Source organism: Durotheca rogersii, assembly GCF_024521655.1.
Source record: "Durotheca rogersii strain YMJ 92031201 chromosome Unknown GGS23scaffold_7, whole genome shotgun sequence".
NCBI classification, from domain to species: domain Eukaryota; kingdom Fungi; phylum Ascomycota; class Sordariomycetes; order Xylariales; family Xylariaceae; genus Durotheca; species Durotheca rogersii.
This window is the reverse complement of record NW_026251238.1, coordinates 307,015-328,877: the sequence shown is the minus strand read 5'-3', so window position 1 is coordinate 328,877 and position 21,863 is coordinate 307,015. Positions and strand designations below refer to the sequence as shown.

The window sequence follows — 21,863 nt, the reverse complement described above, 5'->3', positions numbered from 1 at the left end:
GGCTTCTCGGCTGCCTGGGGGATTGCCGTCACGATCGTCTCAAAGCGTTGCTAGCAACCACCAGGACCTCTCTAGCGCGCCTCGCTCGGAATTTTGCTGCTCCCTTTCTTGTTGGTCTTATCCTTCTTCTCTCCGCCCCCTCCCCTCTTCTCCCCTCTCTTCTCCAAAGAGGGGGACGAGCCTGACCAAGTTTGAGCGTGGCGTAGGATAGCGTATGGTATCCCACCCATCCACATACATGTTTACCCATCAGTGGCTCGGGCACCTGCCTGAAAACCAACTGGAGCGAGAGATAAGCCCGCGTAATGCGTCCCGCCGTCTCGTGAGTGTCTCAATATTCGAGATGTCTGGACACCCTACTCGGATGCAGGCTTGGAGGCCAAAAAGAAAAAACCGAAGGGCAAAGAGGCCGGGACATCGCCTATATGGGCTCTTTGCGGCGCCCAGAATACGACGACGCGGCGGCCGACAGCAACATGCGCGTCCCCGAGCCGAGCCACGGATGCTTACGTTCCCTCTTATCTCTGACCATGTCATTACGTTCAGGCGTTGGAGACGGGTCAGCTAGCGAATCGCCTCTTGGTGCTTCTTTTCCTCCGTCCTCTCGTCCTTCCTCTTCTTCCCCTCGCCTGCGTCGTATCGAGAACCCCAAGGAGGAGGCGGTCAAACAAGCATCGCTTCCGTTGCTAGCTACCAGGCTTTAATTGCGCTGGTTATCGACACGCCCGAGAGTGAACAACCCCCCCTCGAGGCAACAACGACGCTACGCTCTACGTGTCAGTCGATGTCACGACGCGGCCAACACGCTCTCGTCGCCGCCCACGTAGGTACTACGCACGCCTCCCCCACCGAGTCGCTCTCTTCAGCGCACGACGGAGCTACTCCGGGATGTACGGTAGCACTGCGCATCTGCCCGCAGGCGAGCCACCCCCCTCCTCTTCTTCCCCCAACACCGCATCGCAGGCAGGCAGCTACCTCTCTCGTGCTGCCTGAGTGGCGTGACAGGCCCGTCCATTATTACCTCACTCCCCCTCCTCCTCCCCCTCTCCCTTCTGCACGCACACACACACACACACACACACACTCCCTCCTCCTCCTCTGCCCTCGTCCCCGAGACTGAGGCAGTGTCAGTAGTACGGATCCCTGCGGACGTAGTAGTAGTCGCCGACGGGCTCCTCGGCGTGGTGGCGGCCGGCCGGCGGCCGCGGTCTGGGACTGGACGCGGGCAGCAGGCAGTGCCGCGGCAGGGCGCCGCGCTCGCGCCAGACGCCGCAGCGCTGGGTCGGGCCGGCTCACGCGCTATCTACTGCCAGCATCGCCGCGAACCCGGCCCCCGCCATCAGCGGCATCCCGCCGTGCGGCCGCCCCGGCCGCCCCCCGCGCCGCCACCCGGTGCTCAAACGCCCACGCCTCGCATGCCGCCTTCAGCTCGAAGTCTGCGAGGTCTTCCGCCGCGAAGGGCGGGCTCGGCTTCAGGTTGGATTTCCCTGTTTTTAGGGGGGTCGTGGTTAACAGTGCTGCGTTTCCGGACGACTTGGCGGGCGTCGTAGGTAGATGGGTCTGTAGGGGGGCCGGGGGTAGCTAGAGCACAGGTAGATCGTACGTCCAGACGTTTTCCTCGGCGGGCAGCCCGCTCGCGCCCAGGAAGGACGAGAGCACCTCCGGCGTGATGGCGCGCGCGCCCTGCGGGTCGAGGCGCGCAAAGAAGGCTGCCGAGAGCGCCTCGTGCAGCGGCGTGGGCGGGCCGTCAGCGTAGGATAAGGGACCCCACGGCGGCGACTGTGGGCACGGCTGCTGCCGCGGGCGTTGCTCCGCCGTGGCTTGAGAGCCAGGACGCGGGGGCAAGGGGGGGGGGGCTTGCCTAGGCTCGCAGCTCGTAGCCCGGCGGGCGCGGCGGGACCGGCGGCGGGGCGTCCATGGCAAGCTGATCGACTGATTCCCTAGTCTGGGCCTCGGCTACGTCTACGTAGGGTCGCTTCGCTCGCCTCGGGTTTCGTCGCACGTCGTACGATGAGTCTACCTAGAAGTGCTTTTTTCTTTCTTTCTCGATGGGACCCGGCTAGGCGCCCAGGTAGGTATGCCTATACACTCCATCCTAGTCCGCCCACTGTGCTAATCGCCCTACTTCGCGCCCGCTCTCCGCCTCCCGCCCGCCGCGCAAGTGACAAGTCGTAGAGCGGAACTGACTCGCTCTCATACATGCAAGTGTACATTGTCAGCCGCATTGGGTTCGGCGGAGTCTTCTCGAGGCCGCTTACTTCTATCCTTATCGATCTACGATCTGACTGGATGCTTAACTACCTACCTAATACTCTCTACTCACGCTGCTCTGTGCCAAAGTCGCGCAGCTCATGGCCTGTTCATATATGTACCTCTGCATGCGTGTGTATAGGCGATGAAGGTACTTGCTGCGTATACCTACCTCCATATGCTTACATGGCCATAATTGGCCAACCGAGCCGGAAGCGATGGGAGGGAATTGCGAGGGAATTGCGAGGGATGCGATGTTCCGCCTGCTTGGAGAACGACCGGCCCAGACCGTCGATAGGAGCTTAGCGGTAAGACCGGGGGAGGGACCAGGTGCGGCAGGGATGAGAGGGAGAGAGGGAGAGAGGTGAGAAAAGAGAACCATAGGGAGGAGAGTTCGAGGCATGTTGTTTATTCCCAATTATTTACCCTACGTACATCCACGTCCACATACACACATGCGCATGCTGCCACGCGGTGGTCTAGACCGTTCCGAAGGCGTGGACAAGACAGCTTCGCGAGATGCATTGGCGCCCAGCGGCGCGAGAATGGGATTGGCGCGAGGCGAGGCGAATGAACGTGGGCCCGGGTAACCAGCCATGCGCATCTCTGGCCGGCCGCCCGGATGGGCGAATCGGGGAAGGGAATTGGGTCGGGCTGGGGAGGCGGGGGGGGTGCGCAATGCGTGATATTAACGTCCAGAACGGGACGAGCTCGGTACGTGGCTCGTCAGGCATGTCGGCGGCCATAACAAGAGCGGCTGGACGGACGGACTCGATACGTGCATAGACATGATCGATGCCCCCCCCCCCCCCCCCCGGAACCAGACCTGGTGCTAGAGCGGTCCCGGTGAATGTAGGAAGATGATCCATACCTATCTATATGAGTGCATACACGCGCATGCATGCCTCGCCCGGTAGATTTGGTTGCCGCCTTTTCCACTTACCCATGTCAGATGTCCTATGTAAGACTCGAAATGTGAGACGGGATTGCCCATGCCTCATACCTGCATTCCGCATCGCGTAGGCCTTGCGTAGATAGCGTAGCGACGTCGCATGCTCGGGGGGAGGAGGATCTAGTTGGATTGCCGTGGCCCGACCCAAGTGACCGCACGCCACCCAAGGCTCTGGTCTTCAGGGTCGCACCTTAGGAGGAGCAGCGGGATATGTGACGATCCGATATCTGTCTGCCGGGGGGGACTGGACTTACACGGTTGGCTGCCACGGCCTGCCACGGCATTAGCAGCGCGATAATAGGGGTTTCCACGTCGCCGCCGTTGAGACACAGCAGGTGACGCCACCGAGTCGGCCAAATATTATTACCTGTGTTTTGTCTTGTCTCGTCTTCGGGTCGACAGGCAGCGAGACACGTCCGAGTGAGCCGTCTTACACGCTCTTGTATTACTGACTCCCCGGACCAGGTGAGACTGTCTCGACTACACGTGTTTCCTGCGTGATGGTGGTTCTAGATCTCGCTCAGTCCCCCGTTCCGCCTCGCCTATCCCTTCGTTCGGAGATTTTCATGTCGTATAATATTGGCTCGGAAGATAAATACGAACGCAAAAAAAAAAAAAACACGCTCCGGAATCCGCCCCGCCAGTCTCATTCATGGGTGGGAGTTACCAAGCCACGTTGTCTATATTACACTTTGGTTATCACGCGAAGCTCGATAATTGCTAGGCTATCGTCAACCAGGGTTTGTACAGCTAGGTAGGCAGAATGTGGCGGCCTCCGCTGAGTCGTTGGTCAGACATTAACGGACCTAAAAACACTTGGGACGTGATCGGTACCGAGATTAAGTTTCATGGGGTTCGGCGTAGTGTTAGCGAGTAAGCCTCACTGCTAGTCTGCAATATTGGAAGGACGCTTCTCGCCACGAAGGATTTGCCTAACTGGATGGGGTGAGGCTAGATGCTCCCCATCCTCTACCAACGAAGCTAGATCTTCCGATCCATCCGCCATAACATGATAAGGCTGACGATCATATACTATTAGCGTCTAGTCTCTGGGGGTGATCGGTAGGGAGAATAGCTACATACGTTTCTCCTCGTGTTGCCTTAGGCAATTTTCGTAAGTCGGTGTGTTCCTGGGCTCCTATTCCCCGTTGACCTTAGTTGTGGTGGCTATTACTGGTGTCACAACAGGGAAGCGCCCGAGTTTCTGACGCCTTGTTAGCGTCTTCCTGGCTGCTTTCTCGCCACACGGTAGAGCGGCTATTTGGCATCGGCGGTCGTGTTCTCGATGGGTGTTACGCGCGCAGGGATACATGTGCCCTCGCCTCGAGTCAGGCGGACGACTGCTCGCACGTCAATGGTCTGCCCTCGCTGTCCGGAAAACGGTGCCAAGGGAGCGTCCCGCTACGGAGGGAGTCCGGTGAGGTTGCTCCCCCTCACCGTCGCGGCTAGGCTCGGCGGGATGACGGGCGGGATCTGGATGACTCCGGCCTTTAAGATGGAATCTATCCTGTCGACGGTGTGAAATATTACAAGCCGTTGCTGGTAAGCTATCCTGCCTACCGGCGAAGCTAACGTCTTTATAGCACAGCGGTCGGATGACCACCTGTTAGAATGGGTATGGGTTCCTGGGTATTATGTTATGCTAGATAAGTAAATAGTAGCCATAAAAGATCCCCTATTTGACAAACCAATCATAACGGAAAGACTTCAAAAGCCTTTTTAACCTCCTCTTAAGCTCAAGCTGCTAAGGCTCCTTATGCTCCTCCAAGTGAACGTGAATATTCGGGCGGTAACCCTGGTGGCACTGATCCGGTCTCTGAGTACTGGCATAATGGTAAGCTCGACATAGCTTCAATAATGGAAACAACTGTAATTCGCTGGTTAGGTTGCACGTCTAAGCGGGTATCGTTGCCTAACAGTTTTGGAACGGTATCCTTGCTATGTTAGTATTGCTACTACTTAGGTTGGGCCGGATAGAAACCTACGAATCGTAGCTTGCGACGGATGCTGAACTCGCTAAGTCAAGTCATTCCCTAGGTGATTAGGTTGGAGCCAGGGCTTCTCTTAGAAACCTTAAACGATGATCTCAACGTACTTTAGCTTTCAAAACTATCGCCAGCGCTTTGGAGCCCGCCCGCCGCATGCGCAGGAGACGATATTCCTCTATGTTAGCGGTTATGACGCGGATCCAGCCCCCGCCCTTCGTAGCAGTCGGGGAGTCAAGCCGTTTAATAACTGTCGAGCCACTGACGAGCGGGGCTGTCGAGGGGACTTGCACTTGCTCGTCCGAGCGACGCCTCTTAGGGCGTATGGCGAGTGAATAGGTACGGGGAAAATAATGATCTGGAACGCGAGCAGCCCATAGTGCGAGTAGAATGCCCAGGCCGGGGCCCGGGATATGCTTGGAAGCGTGCAAAAGGCAGGATTTCCACTGTGTCCGATACTAGATCATCTCCCTCTGGGTTACTGAACTTTTCAAGAGAGAAGGGTTCTATAGACCTGCTCACTAGGGCAATAGAATCTCCGCGGTGGCCTTCTGAGAAAGGGTTAGTTAGTTCTGATACTTCATTATGCTGATGGCTAACGTTATCCATGACTTAGGCTGGGAGGATATCAGTGTTTATACATTCGGGTTATGAATGAGGTTTCCACTCCTATATTCATGTCGAAATTTCAGAATCATTGCTCCTTCGGCTCGAGGCCCTTCGTCTAAAAATTATCCTCGGCGATGTGAAGGGAGCATGGTAGGTGCCATTGGTAGGTGGCTGGGACTGTGTGTCCAGAGGCTGGCACCCACCTGCTCCCCGACGGCCGTGTACGCAACCTACTCGCTGGACCCGCTCGTCGGCGACAGGCTGCCGTCGATGGTAATGAACGAAGGTGGGCACGAGATGGCGAGCAGGCTCAACGATGACTGGACGACTTCGTGAAGCATTTTCAATCATGGAGAAAGTGTGCTTGGACCAGAGGGTTCTCAATTGGACGTGTAGGTGGATTGGTCTAGAACATATGAGATAATACCTCTGACCAGGTCCGCTTCAAAATCTCAGCTTTGGAGACCGCATGTTCGTGAGGCCATCGTAGCTCGAACCATTAGTAAATCTGACCTTGTATGACAAAGAGTCATCCCATTGTTCCGGGTCGACGTGTGTTCCCGAGTCCTGTCCTGCCTCAAGTAAGTCTTGCCGCTTGTTCGCCAAACCACGCCCTTAGCTGCTTCATCCTGCTTTCCGACATCAAGACCTCTTCAGATGGTGACCCATCGGCGTTACGCCGGAATGCTAACCGGAGAATTGCGCCAATCTGGCCTGCAGCTTCAGCCAGACCCTGTGTTCTGCCCCGAAGTTCCTCCCCTTCGATCCCAGGGACAGCCCAGAACTCCTCCCAGAAAGTGTCTTGCAGCAGCGGCTTACATGCATAGTCATGCCAGCCGTCTCGGGTCATAAACCCTGTGGTTAAGAAGAGGATGTCCAAATCCATTCCGAAGGGCATAACCGCTGCCAGAGACCAATCAATGATTCCTGTTATTTCGAACTTATTCTCATCGACTAGAATGTTTGTTACCGAGAAGTCGCCATGCGTGAGGACTTGTGGGTAATCTTGACTGAAGAGCGAGGGAAGGTTCTCAATGAGCTTAGAGAGCATTGAGTCCGGCAGGATGGACGACGGTAATTCTTCCGCCAGCCGGGCTAGCCTTTTACGGATTCCTTCTTGCTTCTCTGCTCGGGTTTGACCGTCAACCGACCGAGAGCTGGACCAACATCGTGCAAAGTACCTTGGAGATATGAGCAAGATGGCCTCTGAATGGTTCTCGGCTTAGGTATATGAGGCTTACCGGGCTAGGTGCTTGACAAAGACTCCGTGCTTGGCTTCTTCGTCGGGATCCATTTCCACCTGAAAAGCCAGGACTTCAATGCAGGATGAGCCTCGCAGATAGGGCATGGAGTAGATGGATAGCGGCGGATCGGCTCCCGCCACATTACCGTGACAAGTCGACTCCGGCACAAGGTCGCCGTGGATCTCCTTAGCCAACCTCACCGTCTCCTCGTCGAGCATGGCTGCCGGTTCTCTGAAGGATACGATGAGGTCTTCTTGTGGCCCAGGGCGCCCACTGCAGATGACGGTGTAGCTCATTGAGCCTGGGCTTCCCACAGGTCTAACCGTCGACGCGCCAGAAATGGATTGTGCAATTTCGTCACATTGCATCTGCGATGGCGATTTGCGGCAGCTGAAGAAGCGGTCGGTTGCCTGTTGGGCCCAAGAAGACTGAGCCATTATCAAGAGTGTAGGTTTCTTAGATCGTGCTAATAGTGGATGTCGAAGTATGAAAAGACGTTGCTGGCTGCGGTGGAAAGTCGTAGTTTTGGCGAGCAGGGTATTCACGATTACCCTTCAGCCGCTTGCCTAGTGCTGCGGACCAACAACAAATGCGATAACCAACATGCATTGAATCAAGCAGCAACCCCTCATTTCAGCCATCTACACCTTCATCTAGTGTATACAATTAGGTGCCCATGCGTAGGCACCCTGACATTTCTAGAGTGCAAATATGGGTTACTCAGTTGGTAATAACTTACCCATGGGTGCCCATTGGGGGCCAATTCTATCACCGAGGTAACGAGAATGGAATAGAGACGTTGATCTGGTGATTTTGGCTGAGGACAGCAACCAACTTTCGGTAGCTTCCAGGTCCCTGAAAGCAATGTCCTGTATGGGATCCAAGTCCAGGTTTCGGGCAATTCCGAATCCTGTTGGACCGACCCCGTTCCGGGACAGGAGCTGGCCACAAAGCCCATTCGTGGCCATGTCTTTCGCCTACAACTCAACCGAGCCTTCGTCCCGTATGAGTTCCAGGAAGATGAAGCTCCGTCTAAGGCAGCCAGGGTCCCCGAGGTATTTTTCTAAGAGCTTCCCGAGTTCCTGCATCTCAACAACCTTGTAGGCTTGGTTGCGCTGCTTTGAACCAATACTTTGTCCAGATGTCCTTCTTCCTCTTCCATCTAAACCAAGGTCCCATGCTCCAGTACATGAAGCTATCGAATAATGCCGTTACTACATACTATGCGGCACAGATAGGTGAATCTCCGCTTTGGTCCTCAATTCTCACTGCATCGTCATATAGACACAGCGTTTTTTTTGCCACGGAATTCGACCCTCACTATCCAGCCATGCAAAACTGCTGGTTGCCAACTTCGAAATGCACAGCACAGCTATTCAATCCCTGAATGTTGGGTTATCTAGCCACTTACGAAGCTTGGTGAGAGCTGAAGTGTCGTGTCGCGTCTCTGACGTCGTATAATCCTTCATCTCGCAGTCGATCCAACCTTTCGTACCACGGCTAGTCGACAACTTCTCCCCAATCCTACGAGCCGAGCCAAAGTCAATCAGAATCGGTCTCCTATCCTCTGCCACGAGGACGTTTTTGGGGTTGAGGTCGTTATGGGCCCAGCCAAGCGAGTGTAAATGATGAATTGCTGACTCTAGTGATTCTATGAAGAGCTCTTTATCCTGGATGGTGTGGCCGCTCTTTAGGTAGTTGTTCAAGTCATGGGGGTGTCGGTCGAGCACGAGCCCAGTGATATAGCCCCGTCGCACATGGCAGCCATAGTATCCAACGATGTTTGGGTGAGGTTGGCTCCCCAGCACTTCCATTGCTTCTGCCTCTTCCATCAACCCCTTAGGGAGGAGATGCACGACTTTATGCTTTAAGAAGATATCATACAGCGCTAGCCTAGGCCGCTTGACGAAAACACCTGGTGGGAGCTCCTCAGGGGCCTTAGTGAGAGGGAGGCCTTGGGGCCACCGGGGAAAGATTTCCTCATCAGGAATTCGAGCGAGGGAGTCGGTAGCATGCTGAAATGAGATGTCCGCCTTTGGCCTGTTCAACTGGCCGTAGTATATCATGTCGTCTTCCACCGTTGCGAACATGGTATATTGGAAGTCCCCCGTGTCCTCGTCGACTTCTTCAGACACCCAAAGCAATTCCTCCCAACTGGCAACCTGTGGCGCCATGGCTGGGGGATTTTCAGGGAGGTAAGCAGCCGAACGAGTGAATGATGGGATTATTTGGTCTGGTGAGCTCTCGGGTGATTCGAGTCGGGCACCTCCCAGTAGTCGGGGGTCAACGAAGGCTGCCAACGCGCGGTCTGACAGGTGATTATCTGTCACCGAGAACAACTATCCTCCTCCCTGTATGGTAAGTATGTGGCTGGGCATTGTGGGCCAATTTCATGATCACGTGAGAAGAGGCTCCTAACATGCCCGTGGATTTTGGGCCTAGGTCTCCTTCTACCTTCTCTACCTGAGTAATTAATCCCTCCTCGGTCCTGAGGATGAGAAAGTTTACCTTGTGACCATTCACACAGAACAGAACCTATCCGTATTGTCCCACGAAGATTTCATGTCCATTGTATGATGTGATGTCATAGGCTGGAAGCGTATCTTTCTCAAAGGTTTCAGGAGAGACGACGAGGCATTCGACTTAGTTTCCGCTTTGCAATCGGCATTCGCCCCCGAAGGAATTGTCATCGTCTGCTTCCATGGGCAGGGTGATTCTCGGACGCTGTCATTATTGGGCCGCTCACTATAAAACTGTCAACGAATTTGCTCAGAGAGAAGCCAAATTTAGACCCGACGTAGCTCTTGTACAGTGAGTAGGTAGGTAATTTACCCACCTATTTTATGGTCGTGTGGGCGCGCAAGCGTGGTCACGTGTGGCCGTAGGAATGAGCCCCCCTGCCACAACGCACAGGAAAGCCTGAATAGCTATTGAGCCACGTTTACCTACCGTAACCGCTTTTTCCACAGATCCCTGTGATCTGTCATGCGAGCCTCAGGTGGTGCCTCAGGAGAGCCACAGTGACGTAGGTAGGTACCCCTCTTGCTTACCTAATCAACCCATCTTATCGATAGGTACATTCTATGAATTAGGTACCTAGGTAAGTGATATCACTTCTTCGCCTTTCCCTCTAGTTACCTACAACAAAGTGCCTTGCCGGTATGGCCGCCGCTCGCTCGACGTATGATCAGCCTGTCCATCCCTCCGAAGTCTGTAACCTTCTACGCGATATACCTAGCCCTTACTAAGGGCCGTCCATTTCCTGAAGCACCAACTTTTCCTGACCTCTCATACCTAGTCGGGCGAAAACCTGGGGACGGTCAATTAGGGCTCGCTGGCAACCAACTCGTCCCAGGAGCGAGCGGAGTTCATGAAGCACCGTCACAACGAGAGACCTATGTTCCAGCTGCGTCTACGCCGCGCCTGTCCGACTTCTCCCCCATCGCTCCTCCTGTGCCCAGCTGAGCCTGGCCACTTTCTGGGCCGTTCCAAGCACGCGTCTGGAGATCTGTAAAAGCTGAATCCGCAACAACCGAGCGTCTTTTATTCGCTACATTGGTTCTTTGTATTCGTCGAATGTCCCGCGCCATAAGAAGGCAGTTGTCCTCCTATGTATTCCCGGTTTAATCTGCGATATCCTATTAGTCATGAGGTGCGTAGGTCTAGGTGTATGACGTATACATGCTGTTGCAGTAGGGAGACGAAATCTGTCCAGTGTCCGGAGCGCCGGGGGACCAACGTTAAATGTAGTCGGTTTGGGAGAGAGAATGGGATAGGGAGAGTCGATCAACTAATACTGTTCAAGGCACTTGGTCAAACCAGAGGCGGGAGTGACGTACACCAGCTAGAACGGAGGGTCTGCGTAATAATCAAGTGCGGCCTGTGAGCTGCCGAACTGAATCCAGACGGCGAACCGTTCCTCGGGAAGTTTGGGGAGCTTGTCTGCTTTCCGGGCTAGGTCTCTACTGGGATACTTTGCAGAGAGCCTGGCCGCAGTGCATTAGCGAGGAGATTCCCTATGCTTGGTATCTGCTCGTGAAGAAGCCTCCTGTCCAAGCAGCGAACGGCATCTCCATCGGGCGCTGGTTGCCTTCGCCGCTCAACTTCCATAGGACCTGTGCCTGTTCACACCATCGAAAGTGGTTTAAAAAGCCGTCCTGCGCGTATACCTTATCTCGAGCCTCGAACCCCCACTCGCTGCTCGTAGAGCCGATAATTTTCCTTTCGCGAGCGAGTTGACACCCGGCACACGACACTCCATGCTCGACCTTGCCGGTTCGTTTATCGTAATACGGAAGTGCACACGACCCCGCAAACTTAAATCGTTCATTTCGTCGCCAGCTCGCCGGCCGTGCTGGAGCGATGTCATGCGGTCGTTGTCCGAAGGCCAGCATGGCCTGACGAGCGGAGACGATGGAGATGCGGGATTTGTATGAGGTTTCTTCCATCGAATATGTCCCAGGTAACGTCCTGAATGACCTCAGCTGGCGTGACTCGGCCCTGGTTAGGTGGAATTGCCTCCGGACAGCGGCAAGAGTTTGCACTTGGGTTTCCGGTGCCCGTCGGAGGCAGTTAAAACAGCATCGCTGCCAGGTTAGGAGAGATATGAACCCGCCGAATTCGCCGCAAAGAGGACAATCTTTGGTGCACAGCGCGTGGTAAAAGTCGGACAGAGAAACGTGGGTAGCGACTCGTGTTCGTAGTAAGGCGCAGAGAAGGTTCAGTCCGTGCGAGGTTACCATCCGATACTCGTGGAGAGAGTCTACTATCTCTCTCGATCGGATACTTGTTTGTCGAAAGCGGAATAGAGAATGCATGTCCAGACGTAGCAACACATCGTGCCAGAGCTCGAGGGGTAGCCGATCGAGGGAGCCGAGCACCGTCGTATTCGAAGTCGGCTGCTGGAAGGGCGTTGCTATCGACGAGCGGATAGGGACGTGCTCGCGAGGGAAGAATGATATGACGGAGAGAGGGAAGTCTTTGCGGTGGTAGGCGGTGGTCCGTACGATAGCGTCAGCCTGTTCCTCACGGAACAGGTATTTGGTGGCGGAGCGATATTTACGAGACCTAAGGGTAGCCATTCCCGCCGTTTTGTCGGTACGCTCAAGCGAAAGGTCGCTGACGGGCGGCCGCCTCCAGGACGGGATGCTCGGGAACGCGGACGTCAAGTACTACACTAGGGCAGAAAAGGTCGGCTGAGTTGAGGATATAGGAAAGGGTTAGGGAGGGCTTCTTGGTAGGGCTTATCAATGTGGCGTTGTCGTCATTCTACGGCGGGATGGAAGGGGGAAGCTGACGTTTTTCACGTGACAATCAACGTCTACGTCTCCCTGGCCGGCCAGCATAGGCTTACATTAGGTACGTACGGGGGATTCGCACCAGGACGTAGACGAAAAACGAAGCATCGTAAACTTCCACCTGAAGCTGGTCTGAGAGTAATGAAATCGCAGGTTAATCTTATTGTCCAAAGACCTCCCCCTCCGTATGCTTTTCAACTTCCCAGCTTAGAAGGGGCAACCTGACGGGGCTCTAACCCTCTTTTTCCTCATTAGCAGGCGGCCTTCTCCAAGCTTGACGCTGTTTGGGCTTCCCACCTTGCTATGCCTATAGCCGCCGCAAGGCCCGGCCATTCGCACACAAACAGGCCGAGGGTTTTACAAGTTTCCGATGCAGCTTGGGAAATATAATATTGGCTACCCATTTTACCTGCCTGTTAACGCTCTCTTCGTGTCCGCGAACGGCGGTTCATCTTCGGAGAGAGTGCTCTAGGTTACGAGGAAGATGCTCCTAAAGTCGTGCCTTAGGTTGGTACTGGTATTATACCTTCGCTGGAGAACTCGCCGTGGCCTCTAATAGAGTGGGCTATCGAACCAAATCCTAATATTGGTTCCCCCTGTGCTTTATCTAAAGGATGAACTGAACCACAAGCTAGCTCTGGCTAGCTTATGCTGCTGCTATGGCCTTGTCGAGCTAGTCCTAGCATTCTCCTTTGGGGAGCGAAAGAGAACTCGACCTGACATAGTATGGAGGAAGGCTTTCGACTACACCTAGGATCGCACGCACCGAGAGAGAATGCGAAGAGCAACGAATGGCCGAATGAGGGGCCTAGCATTACCAGGCCGGTACTAAAGGGTCCTAGGTTACCTATCTATATAATAACACATTAGCCCGTGATCGGCACGGGCAGCTCCTCATCAGTCGCGGCTTGCGCTCATCCCAAGCATTCGTGGACGTCTTCACTAGTTCTCGCGGGGGGGGCCTCTTTTGTGACAGACGGCCAGACCGCATGGTTTCCTTGAAGGCGCGCGTGCCGATGCGAAAGTAGGCTTGGTGATATTAGGATACGTTGATGATCGGTGCTAGTAGGAGCATTGCAACCCACGCTAAGGTGTGTCGAAGCGAAAGTGCACATTCGTGGGAGTCCGTTCCGCGGTGCAATATCTATCTATGATACCTAACCATCTCCTCTGGGAGGTTCCAGTTCTGGACTGGAATGATACCTCCGTCTACCCTGCTATTGTTGCCTTGACCTGTCCTCGACACCTCCCCTATATGGTTGCCCCACACCCCAGTCTCGCGAGTTCCCTCCATCTAGTTGCGTGTTGATCGATGGCATTCCGACTTGGCGCCCTAGCTCCTGGCAAGCGGGCGACGCAGCCCGCGCGGGGCTGAGGACCCTTGGGTCTGATGTGCGTCCCCGTACGTTGGCGGAGGGACCTCATGCCCTAGGCGGTGCACCTCAGGGCTGCGGCCCGCGATTAGGTGGCTACGCGGCATTCTCAAGCCTCTTTCTTAGTGGTGTTTAGCCGATGGGGGGTGATTACTTTGCGTAGGGGTGGATGAGTTTGCTGTGAGAAGGGACCGGGATTCGGCCTCAAAACCGCAAATATCTAGGCTTACGATGGTGCCATAGCCCGAACGGAGCCTATTTCCCCCCTTGCTGCCTGTGCCGCTTACTCTGATCCTTCTCGCGACCCTCCAAGGAGACCCGATAAGCCATCGGCGTGTTTGGGCGATCGGCAGACCTGCCGTCTGTCGGCGCAACTATGGAGGATCTCGTCCCCGAACGATCTCGTGCGACTTGGGGGCGCCTGGCGCATATGGATATTTATGCGGACAAATCACAGACGGGATGGATACGAAATGGTGGTTGGGTCCTGCGATTACGCCAGGAACCGACATGTGCATACGTAACACTCAGAGGGTCAATCACACCGCGGGGGCTGCGGTTTGGATAGCGGACGTATTGATCAGGTTTTGGGCTTCGGGATGCGATAGAGGACGATGCGTGGTGGGTAGCAACGAGAGGAACGGATGCCACGTAACAACGAAACTGCGACGACTGGCGACATTGCGCCGCTGGGCTGTCGCATCGGGTTCGACCTCTCCGCGATGTAGGTATTACTATTGCCCTCCTCCGTCTTCGCGTCTTCCTGGGAATCGTCGCGGGCTGGGCGGGTGGAAGCAAAGGCGCCGGTGCGCATCTACCTACCTATCTACGGTGGCTGCTAAGCGAACCCGCGCCGCATATGTACACCCCTTTATATTCCAGAAGGAAGCGCTAAATATGGGAGTCGTAGGATTCGTAAACGCGGCACTTACACGCCGGCAGTCGACCCATGTTCGGTACCTCCATCCCTACAGTAGGCAATAGGCGGCAGAGGTTCCTAAGCTGAGGTGAGGTACGCAGGTTTGAGCCGTCCACCAGGCTCCCATCCCATGTGAGAGCTAAGACCACTAGAAGTCGCATGTCGCGAGCTTCACGTTTAGAAAGTGGGCAGGGGATGGCTGCATTCAGCTCAGGCTTTGTTGTGTCGCGCCCCTGGGGCCAGATCAAGAATACAATCTAGGAGCATAAGCCGGGCGGGATCGAGTAGGAGGGGCAGGCAGGGAGGCTCGAAATGCCCCTTAAAGACCATGCCGAAGACCACGCCGTCGTGAGATGCGCCCCGGTGTGGTGCGGGCAAGACGCCTCAGATTCAGATGTGAAGTCAAAATGGACGATCGCCTGTTGAGGATACGAATGTTGCAGCCGCTCTTCGTACTCCTGTTGGCCCTTCTGGCCTCGTCCTCGTCACACGCGGCGCCCCAGGTGAGAGACACTGCGTCGATCAAGGCGTGTAAGCGCATTCCCGGAGATGCAGGCTGGCCGGGAGCAGGGGAATGGACCCGACTCAACAGAACGGTGGAGGGCCGGTTGATTCGGACGGAACCTATCGCTACCCTCTGCCACAATCCCCATTTCGACCTCCCAGCTTGCCAGAAGCTTCGGGAGACCTGGATGTTTGCCGACGCCCAGTAAGTCCACCATAAATCTCCCTCTATATCCCTCCCATCTCTAGTTCGGCATGGGGACTATTAGGTATGCTAACGGTACGATCACCGTAACCAACGACACAGCATCCACTCGCCGGCGGAATTCGTCGCGCCATATTTCCAGAACCGCTCGTGCGATCCTTACACATCGCGAGCAGACCCCTGTAGCATTGGCAATTATGCCCAGTATTCCATCAACGTATCCGAAGTCGAGCATATCCAAGCGGGCATACGCTTCGCCCGCCAAAACAACATCCGCCTGACTATCAAGAATACAGGCCACGAGTAAGTGAGCGCAACGTAGATTTCGCTGGCACGACCTTTCGGGCTGACGTTGGTATCCGGCAGCCTCCTCGGAAAATCGACCGGGAGAGGGGCATTGTCGCTATGGACACACCACATGAACACCATTGATTTTATCGACCATTACCGCGGTGGTGCTAATTACACCGGGCCTGCTGTGCGGCTCGGCGCCGGCGTGTTGACCGAAGAGGCTTTCACCGCCGCGAATGCTAGAGGAGTGCGGATTGTTACGGGCACCTGTCCCACGGTCGGTGTTGCCGGCGGTTATACCGCAGGAGGCGGCCACGGCGTCTTCACCTCCTTATACGGACTAGCAGCAGATAATGTCCTCGAGTGGGAGGTCGTCACGGCCGACGGAAGACACGTCGTAGCGACGCCCACGTCTCACACCGACCTGTACTGGGCCCTCAGCGGTGGTGGCTCTGGCACCTTCGCTGTCATCGTGTCCATGGTGACACGCGTGTACCGTGATGGGCCCATGGGAGGTGCTAGCCTTGCGTTCGACGTCGAGTCGGCGGGAGGCGTAGAGGAATTCTGGCACGCCGTGTCGGTATTCCAATCCGCGCTGGGCCCTGTGGTGGACGCAGGCACGGTGGTCTCGTATGCGTTGACCCCGACGGCACTGAATCTGTACGGCATATCCGTAGCCGACGGGAACGCCTCCGTGGCGGGTACAATATTGCGGCCAGTCGCGAGCGCTATGGCTAGAATCGGGATTTCTCTACAGATAACTAAAACTAGCCACCCGGGCTTTCTCGATTTCTTCGACCATTACTTCTCGGAGGCCGTGACGAAGACCCCTCACGCGCAAATTACGGGAGGGCGCCTGGTGCCGCGATCGCTAGCGGAGGACAGGCGGCAAGCCGAGGCCATCAGCCAGGCCTTTCGTGCTGCTGCCGCTTCCGGATTCACAACCATCTGCAACGCCGTCAATGCGAATCGGCCACTGCTACACCCCAACGCGGTATCCCCTGCCTGGAGATCCGCCCTACTGCACTGCATATTCGTAAAGACATGGGATTTTCACCGACCCTGGGCTGAGATGGTGTCATACCAAAAGAGGCTAACCGAGGATCTCATGCCTCAGATCGAAGCAGCGACGCCGGGCGGGGGGGCCTATATTAATGAGGCGAACTTCCAGCAGGCCGGCTGGCAGGAGGCCTTCTACGGGGCCAACTACCCCCGGCTCAAGAACATAAAAAGCCGGGTTGACCCCCAAGGCGTGTTCTACGCCCAAACGGCTGTGGGTAGCGACGAGTGGGCAGAGGATGGGGATGGGAGACTCTGTCGGACGTGAGATGGCCAAGCCGAGATCTCTGCCATTTCCGGCTATGAGAAAGTGTACGATAACCTTGTCACCATCTTTAGGTCGCTGCATTAACGTTTCTGTATATGGAAGAAGACCTTTATTTCTCGCGTTACCGCTACCTGTCTTACCCCTGAGACTTAGCTGTATGGTGCCCGGGATAAGAACAGTAACAATACTGCGTTAGCTTAGGCCCACACAGATGGTCCGATATTAAGGCTGTGGAATAATATAAGATTGCATGTGTCCAATATTTTGACTGCCACGTCTTCTATATTACACAATCAACAGTTACCATGGCAGTTCCTTGCCCTCGATTGCATCCCAAAACCGGCCCGAGTTCTCACGACTGGCGGCGTCGATCTGGCCTGGTCAGACACGAGGTGGAATATACACGAGCAGGGGGTATTAATACGCAGGTCTACTCACAATACTTATAACTCTCTCAGCACTGTACTCTTTGGTGTAGGGCGCCTTCTCCAAGCCTAGGAATTTGGCACTCCAATTCCCCATGTCGGTGGCAACGAGTCTTTCATACAAATTCAGCTTCATGTTCAGGAGGATCGGCTTGCCCTCGGAAAACCTACCCGGGGTTGATGGCGATGGTGGTGAGCCATTTGTTACTGCAGTGCGCCGACCTATGCATTCTCTATCAGCTATTCTCCGTGTTTTTATAGAAAAAATCTAGAGCAAATTCTAGATATTAACTTACAAGGTAATCCAGTTCATCGCCGATTTAGAAATGGCATAAGCCGGTGCTACGTAGGCGCCATTGCTTTCCATGGCGCCGATGGAACCGGCGGCACTGCTGATAGATGCGAACTTGGCGTTCTTTGACTTTTCCAGCAGCGAATGGCAGGCTTGGTACAAAGACAGAGTGCCGAGGGCGTTGATATCGAACACGTTGGCTACCTCTTCCCGGGTAACCGTCTCGAGGGGCTTGATCGGCGGGCTTACCCCTGCGTTGGCTATCAGGACATCGATATGGTCAACGCCTGCAGCAGTCATCTTCTCGACTGCGCTTTTGGCATCGGTAGGTGATGTGCTTTCTAGTTTGACGAGAAGCAGCTCCGAGCCAGCCCCCGGCGGGGATGCCTTCAACTCGGCAACCCCGGGAGAATTCTCGTCACGGATGCCCCCAACCACGGTGCAATTTGGGCGCGACAGATACGCCTGGGCCAAGGCATTCCCGATACCTAAACGTGAATAAGTATATAAAGGTCGCGAGAGCCGTGCGTGGGCTCACCTCTCCCCGCCCCGCTGATAACTACCACGAGACGCTGGTCTGCCATTGGGGGTGGCTGATCCTGGCTTGCAATGAGGGGGAGGGGGTAGGGGAATCAGTGCAGAGAGACACTACAAAGCCGTAAAACGTTGGCAGAGATAGAAACGGAAGAGGAGAGAAAAGGGAAGGACAGAGAAAGCCACAAGACGCCAAGCTTTTCAAGAGGGGTGGGCAAATATGGGAGACACAACGTTGGAGGGAAAGCCCTTGTCAGAACGAAGTCCCATACACCCATATCCATATTCGTATCAGTCGGCAAGGTCTAGATATATCGGATCAAGGAGCTCGTTTAATCCTCCCCCTTCGTTTGTACCACATTGCAGGCATCCCTGGCGGCCCAAGGCCAACGATATCTCGCCCCCTAACCGCCAACCGGCCCCCACCAGTCGCGCCGAGACATCTAACACATTAATATCGGACAGCATGACAAGGGCGGCGGCTCTTGATGACACGTACCGCATCATATCACCGTTACATTCTACCTGTGCCTCATTGTCCACTAGGCGAGTTACTCGATCGCATCCACCATGCAGGCCACGGCCACGCCCCGTCACGTAATACACCAGGCATCCTATGGTCGTATCGCAAGACGCCCGCTTTTTGCCTTGCCTGCACCCCTCGGACTCCACTCAGTCCTGATCGGCACCTGGGGCTGCGAGTAGCCGGGCCAGATCGTTTCGTTTCACCTGCCGGTAAGGCGGATAATGAATCCTTCTTGACAAGGTGCCCCTCTATCCCCCCCTCCTTCTTTCTTTGCCTAGCGGAATATCTACATCCAGCGTCGATCCCGAGAGGCTCGGATTGTTTCGTGAGCTTTACATGGTAATAGGTAGGTGGTGCCAATGCTGTTATAGGGACCCTGTGGACACGGTGGAGATGGTAGAAGGCCACCAAAGCCACCGAATTACGTGATAAGAGGATAATATGATAGATACGTGAGTAGGTAGGGCCATCATCCCTCTTGTTCCGTTGGTTGCTCTTATCACCTACCTCCGGTCTCTTCCCAAGATCACCGAATGCCAAACAGCATAATTCGTGTTTCCATCTAACTCAGAACACCATGGGCTACGACTCCTTGGTGTTTTATGATCCCCGCCCATGGTTGTCTCTCGCCGTCTCCTGCCTCCTGGGGCTGTCCATCCTTCGAGCAGTGGGCCTGGTCGTTTACAGATTACGTTTTAGCCCTGTAGCCAAGTTCCCAGGTCCCAGGCTTGCGGCTGCGACGCATTGGTACGAGGCATACTTCGACCTCGTTAGTCGGGGCGGCGGGCAGTGGACGTTCCAGATCAAGCGGCTACACGAAGAGTACGGGCCCGTCGTACGTATCAATCCCGACGAGCTGCACATCGACGACCCAGAATATTACGATGTCATATACGGCAATAGCTCTCCTAACCGACCGATTGATAAGATCGAGAAGTTCCGCTATCGTTTCGGCGTCCCAGAAGCGACCGTACAGTCGGCAAAGGCCGAAGTCCATCGGAGGCGGCGAGCGGCCATAGCGCCGTGTTTTTCCCGAGGTCGTATTCGAAACCGGAATGACGATCTTCAGAGGATTCTTGATCGTATCTCGCACCGTCTTGAAACCGAATTTTCGGGAACTGACAAGGTACTCAACGTGAACGACATGTGGGCGGCCATGGCATCCGACATCATCACCGAGATCGCTTTTGCGCGTCCAACCGACTATTCAGGCGCGCCAGATTTCCAATCCCCCTTCGCGCAGGCAACGGCAAAGATGGTGCGCTTCGGGCACCTTAACACGCATTTCGGTGTTCTCGCCTCAGCTATGAATTGGCTCCCAGATGCCGTGCTAGGCATGTTGGTCCCTCCCATCCGGCCCATCCTAGCGTTTCGAAAGGTCAGTATGTCTGTTCCAGGCCCAGCTGCCTCTGTCGTGATCCGCTCGAAATAACACGAATGGCAATAGGAAATGGGTGATCAAATCCAAGAAATACTAAGCGGCAAAAATATGGACGTCAAAGAAACTTCACATTTAACCATCTTTCACGATGCCCTCTCTGCCGATCTCCCTGCCGAGGATCTGACTTACACCAGACTACAGCAGGAAGCTATGGGTGTAAACGGCGGCGCAGTTGAAACCACCTCCTGGGCGTTGACAGTAACGTTGTTTCACGTATTGCACAGCCCATCGATTAAATCACAACTGCGGGCAGAGCTGGAAACTTTTATGCCTGATCCAACCCAGATCCTCACCTGGGACGAGCTGGAGGAGCTACCTTACCTGTCTGCTGTTATCATGGAAGGTAAGGGCTATTCGAGTGTATTGTTACAGAGCAAAGGAAGGAAAAGACGCGCACATAAACACACATCTCAGTTCATCAAAACAAGAGCTTTTAACGGATCATGGTTTTATAACACGTTCTCTATAGGCCTACGCCTCAGTTTCGGCTCTGTCCAGCGATTACCGCGCGTTAATCGACTGGGGGCCCTAGAGTACGAGCAGTGGAAGATACCGCCGAATACCCCGGTAAGTATGGACGCATACCATATCCATACCAACGAGGCGATATTTCCTAACCCATCGGCCTTCCGGCCCGAGAGATGGCTCGGTGACCCGACCGGCCCCGGTGGCGCGCACCCGCTATCGCATTATATGGTGTCGTTCGGTCGAGGAGCGCGAAACTGCCTCGGCGTCAACCTGGCGTGGATGGAGTTATACGTGGCGCTGGCGACGATACTTCGCAGACACGATCTGGAGCTGTTTGAGACGGGTCGAGATGACGTGGATTTCGCCGTCGATCTAGTGAGGCCGATGCCCAAGTGGAACAGCAAAGGTGTCAGAGTGGTCGTGAAGTAGTAAGTCTAATGCCAGGTGTTAATATATGGGCTACACCCCGTCGTTCCGGATATTCAGTCTAGGAAAGGTCAATTCTAAGAGCTAGCCCCTTTTCATTACTGAAATGGGATCTACTGAGTGCGGGTTTTGAGCGCAGACGGGCACAGACGTGATACTGAGGGAAGACCTCTTCCCGTCACTCTAACGGCTAGTAATATTGTCCGCGACGCGCCGAGTCGGCCTAGGACAAGATGTCTCATTTGTAGGTATGGCGAAGTATAAGATAACGGAACACGAGTCTCGTAGCATCGATTGCCCTACCGCCCTGATACTCTTCTCAGACAAGGCTCAGTCGCTCTCCATGCTCGGCGGCCATCCTAATAAACAAGCAAATTTAATATGAGCCCTCGCCCCCGCCACACATATTAAATAGCACTATTATAATATGACTTCGGAGCCGACAAGGTGAGACTCAAAAGGGCCTGTCTCTTCCATAGTATTTTAACGCTTGAGTCTCTCAGTCGTACAACTCTTACCTCACGTAATCACCACTTTTACCCAGTCCCTTCTCGCTATTACCTTTCTACGCACAGGGGAAATGAGCAAAGGTGAATATTATTCTGTGCTATTCTACATCGACCTGGCGGATTGGTTATGGACACCAACGAGACGGTAGCCTGAATATACTGAAAACCACCATCCATCGCCGACCCCTATCCCTTCTGTCAGAACGAGGGGATCAAGACGCAGAGATTTCCTGGCTTGCCAGCGTGCCGCCAAAGGGCGTCCCAATCTCAACTCTATCATTGGGCG

General features: G+C 54.9%; 6 protein-coding genes across 6 annotated transcripts; 2 read left to right on the top strand and 4 right to left on the bottom strand.

Moving 5' to 3' along the window:
• Window positions 1–6,190: 6,190 nt before the first annotated feature.
• On the bottom strand, window positions 6,191–7,653 carry GGS23DRAFT_481425 (kinase-like domain-containing protein). Its single transcript, XM_051514304.1, has 2 exons — window positions 7,038–7,653; window positions 6,191–6,977 (listed from the first exon to the last, which is right to left on the bottom strand). The coding sequence occupies exons 1-2, from the start codon at window positions 7,475–7,477 to the stop codon at window positions 6,374–6,376; spliced, it is 1,044 nt and encodes a 347-aa protein (XP_051372792.1). The 5' UTR covers window positions 7,478–7,653; the 3' UTR covers window positions 6,191–6,373.
• Window positions 7,654–8,207: 554 nt separating this feature from the next.
• On the bottom strand, window positions 8,208–9,387 carry GGS23DRAFT_481460 (kinase-like domain-containing protein). The gene has a single exon (XM_051514306.1). It carries the CDS (start codon window positions 9,212–9,214, stop codon window positions 8,417–8,419), a length of 798 nt encoding a protein of 265 aa, XP_051372791.1. The 5' UTR covers window positions 9,215–9,387; the 3' UTR covers window positions 8,208–8,416.
• A 1,393-nt stretch (window positions 9,388–10,780) lies between these two features.
• On the bottom strand, window positions 10,781–12,686 carry GGS23DRAFT_481440 (uncharacterized protein). Its single transcript, XM_051514305.1, has one exon. The coding sequence runs from the start codon at window positions 12,119–12,121 to the stop codon at window positions 11,057–11,059; it is 1,065 nt and encodes a 354-aa protein (XP_051372790.1). The 5' UTR covers window positions 12,122–12,686; the 3' UTR covers window positions 10,781–11,056.
• A 2,350-nt stretch (window positions 12,687–15,036) lies between these two features.
• Window positions 15,037–16,956, top strand: GGS23DRAFT_595730 (FAD-binding domain-containing protein; the record flags this gene model as incomplete). The annotated part of the gene is made up of 3 exons (XM_051518363.1): window positions 15,037–15,338; window positions 15,441–15,641; window positions 15,705–16,956. 3 exons carry the CDS (start codon window positions 15,037–15,039, stop codon window positions 16,954–16,956), a joined length of 1,755 nt encoding a protein of 584 aa, XP_051372789.1.
• Window positions 16,957–17,106: 150 nt separating this feature from the next.
• Window positions 17,107–18,377, bottom strand: GGS23DRAFT_481305 (NAD(P)-binding protein). Its single transcript, XM_051514303.1, has 5 exons — window positions 18,212–18,377; window positions 17,678–18,161; window positions 17,553–17,603; window positions 17,395–17,494; window positions 17,107–17,328 (listed from the first exon to the last, which is right to left on the bottom strand). Exons 1-5 carry the CDS (start codon window positions 18,255–18,257, stop codon window positions 17,257–17,259), a joined length of 753 nt encoding a protein of 250 aa, XP_051372788.1. The 5' UTR covers window positions 18,258–18,377; the 3' UTR covers window positions 17,107–17,256.
• Window positions 18,378–18,953: 576 nt separating this feature from the next.
• GGS23DRAFT_481199 (cytochrome P450) lies at window positions 18,954–21,508 on the top strand. Its single transcript, XM_051514301.1, has 3 exons — window positions 18,954–20,111; window positions 20,181–20,517; window positions 20,644–21,508. Exons 1-3 carry the CDS (start codon window positions 19,311–19,313, stop codon window positions 21,069–21,071), a joined length of 1,566 nt encoding a protein of 521 aa, XP_051372787.1. The 5' UTR covers window positions 18,954–19,310; the 3' UTR covers window positions 21,072–21,508.
• The last annotated feature ends 355 nt before the right edge of the window (window positions 21,509–21,863 follow it).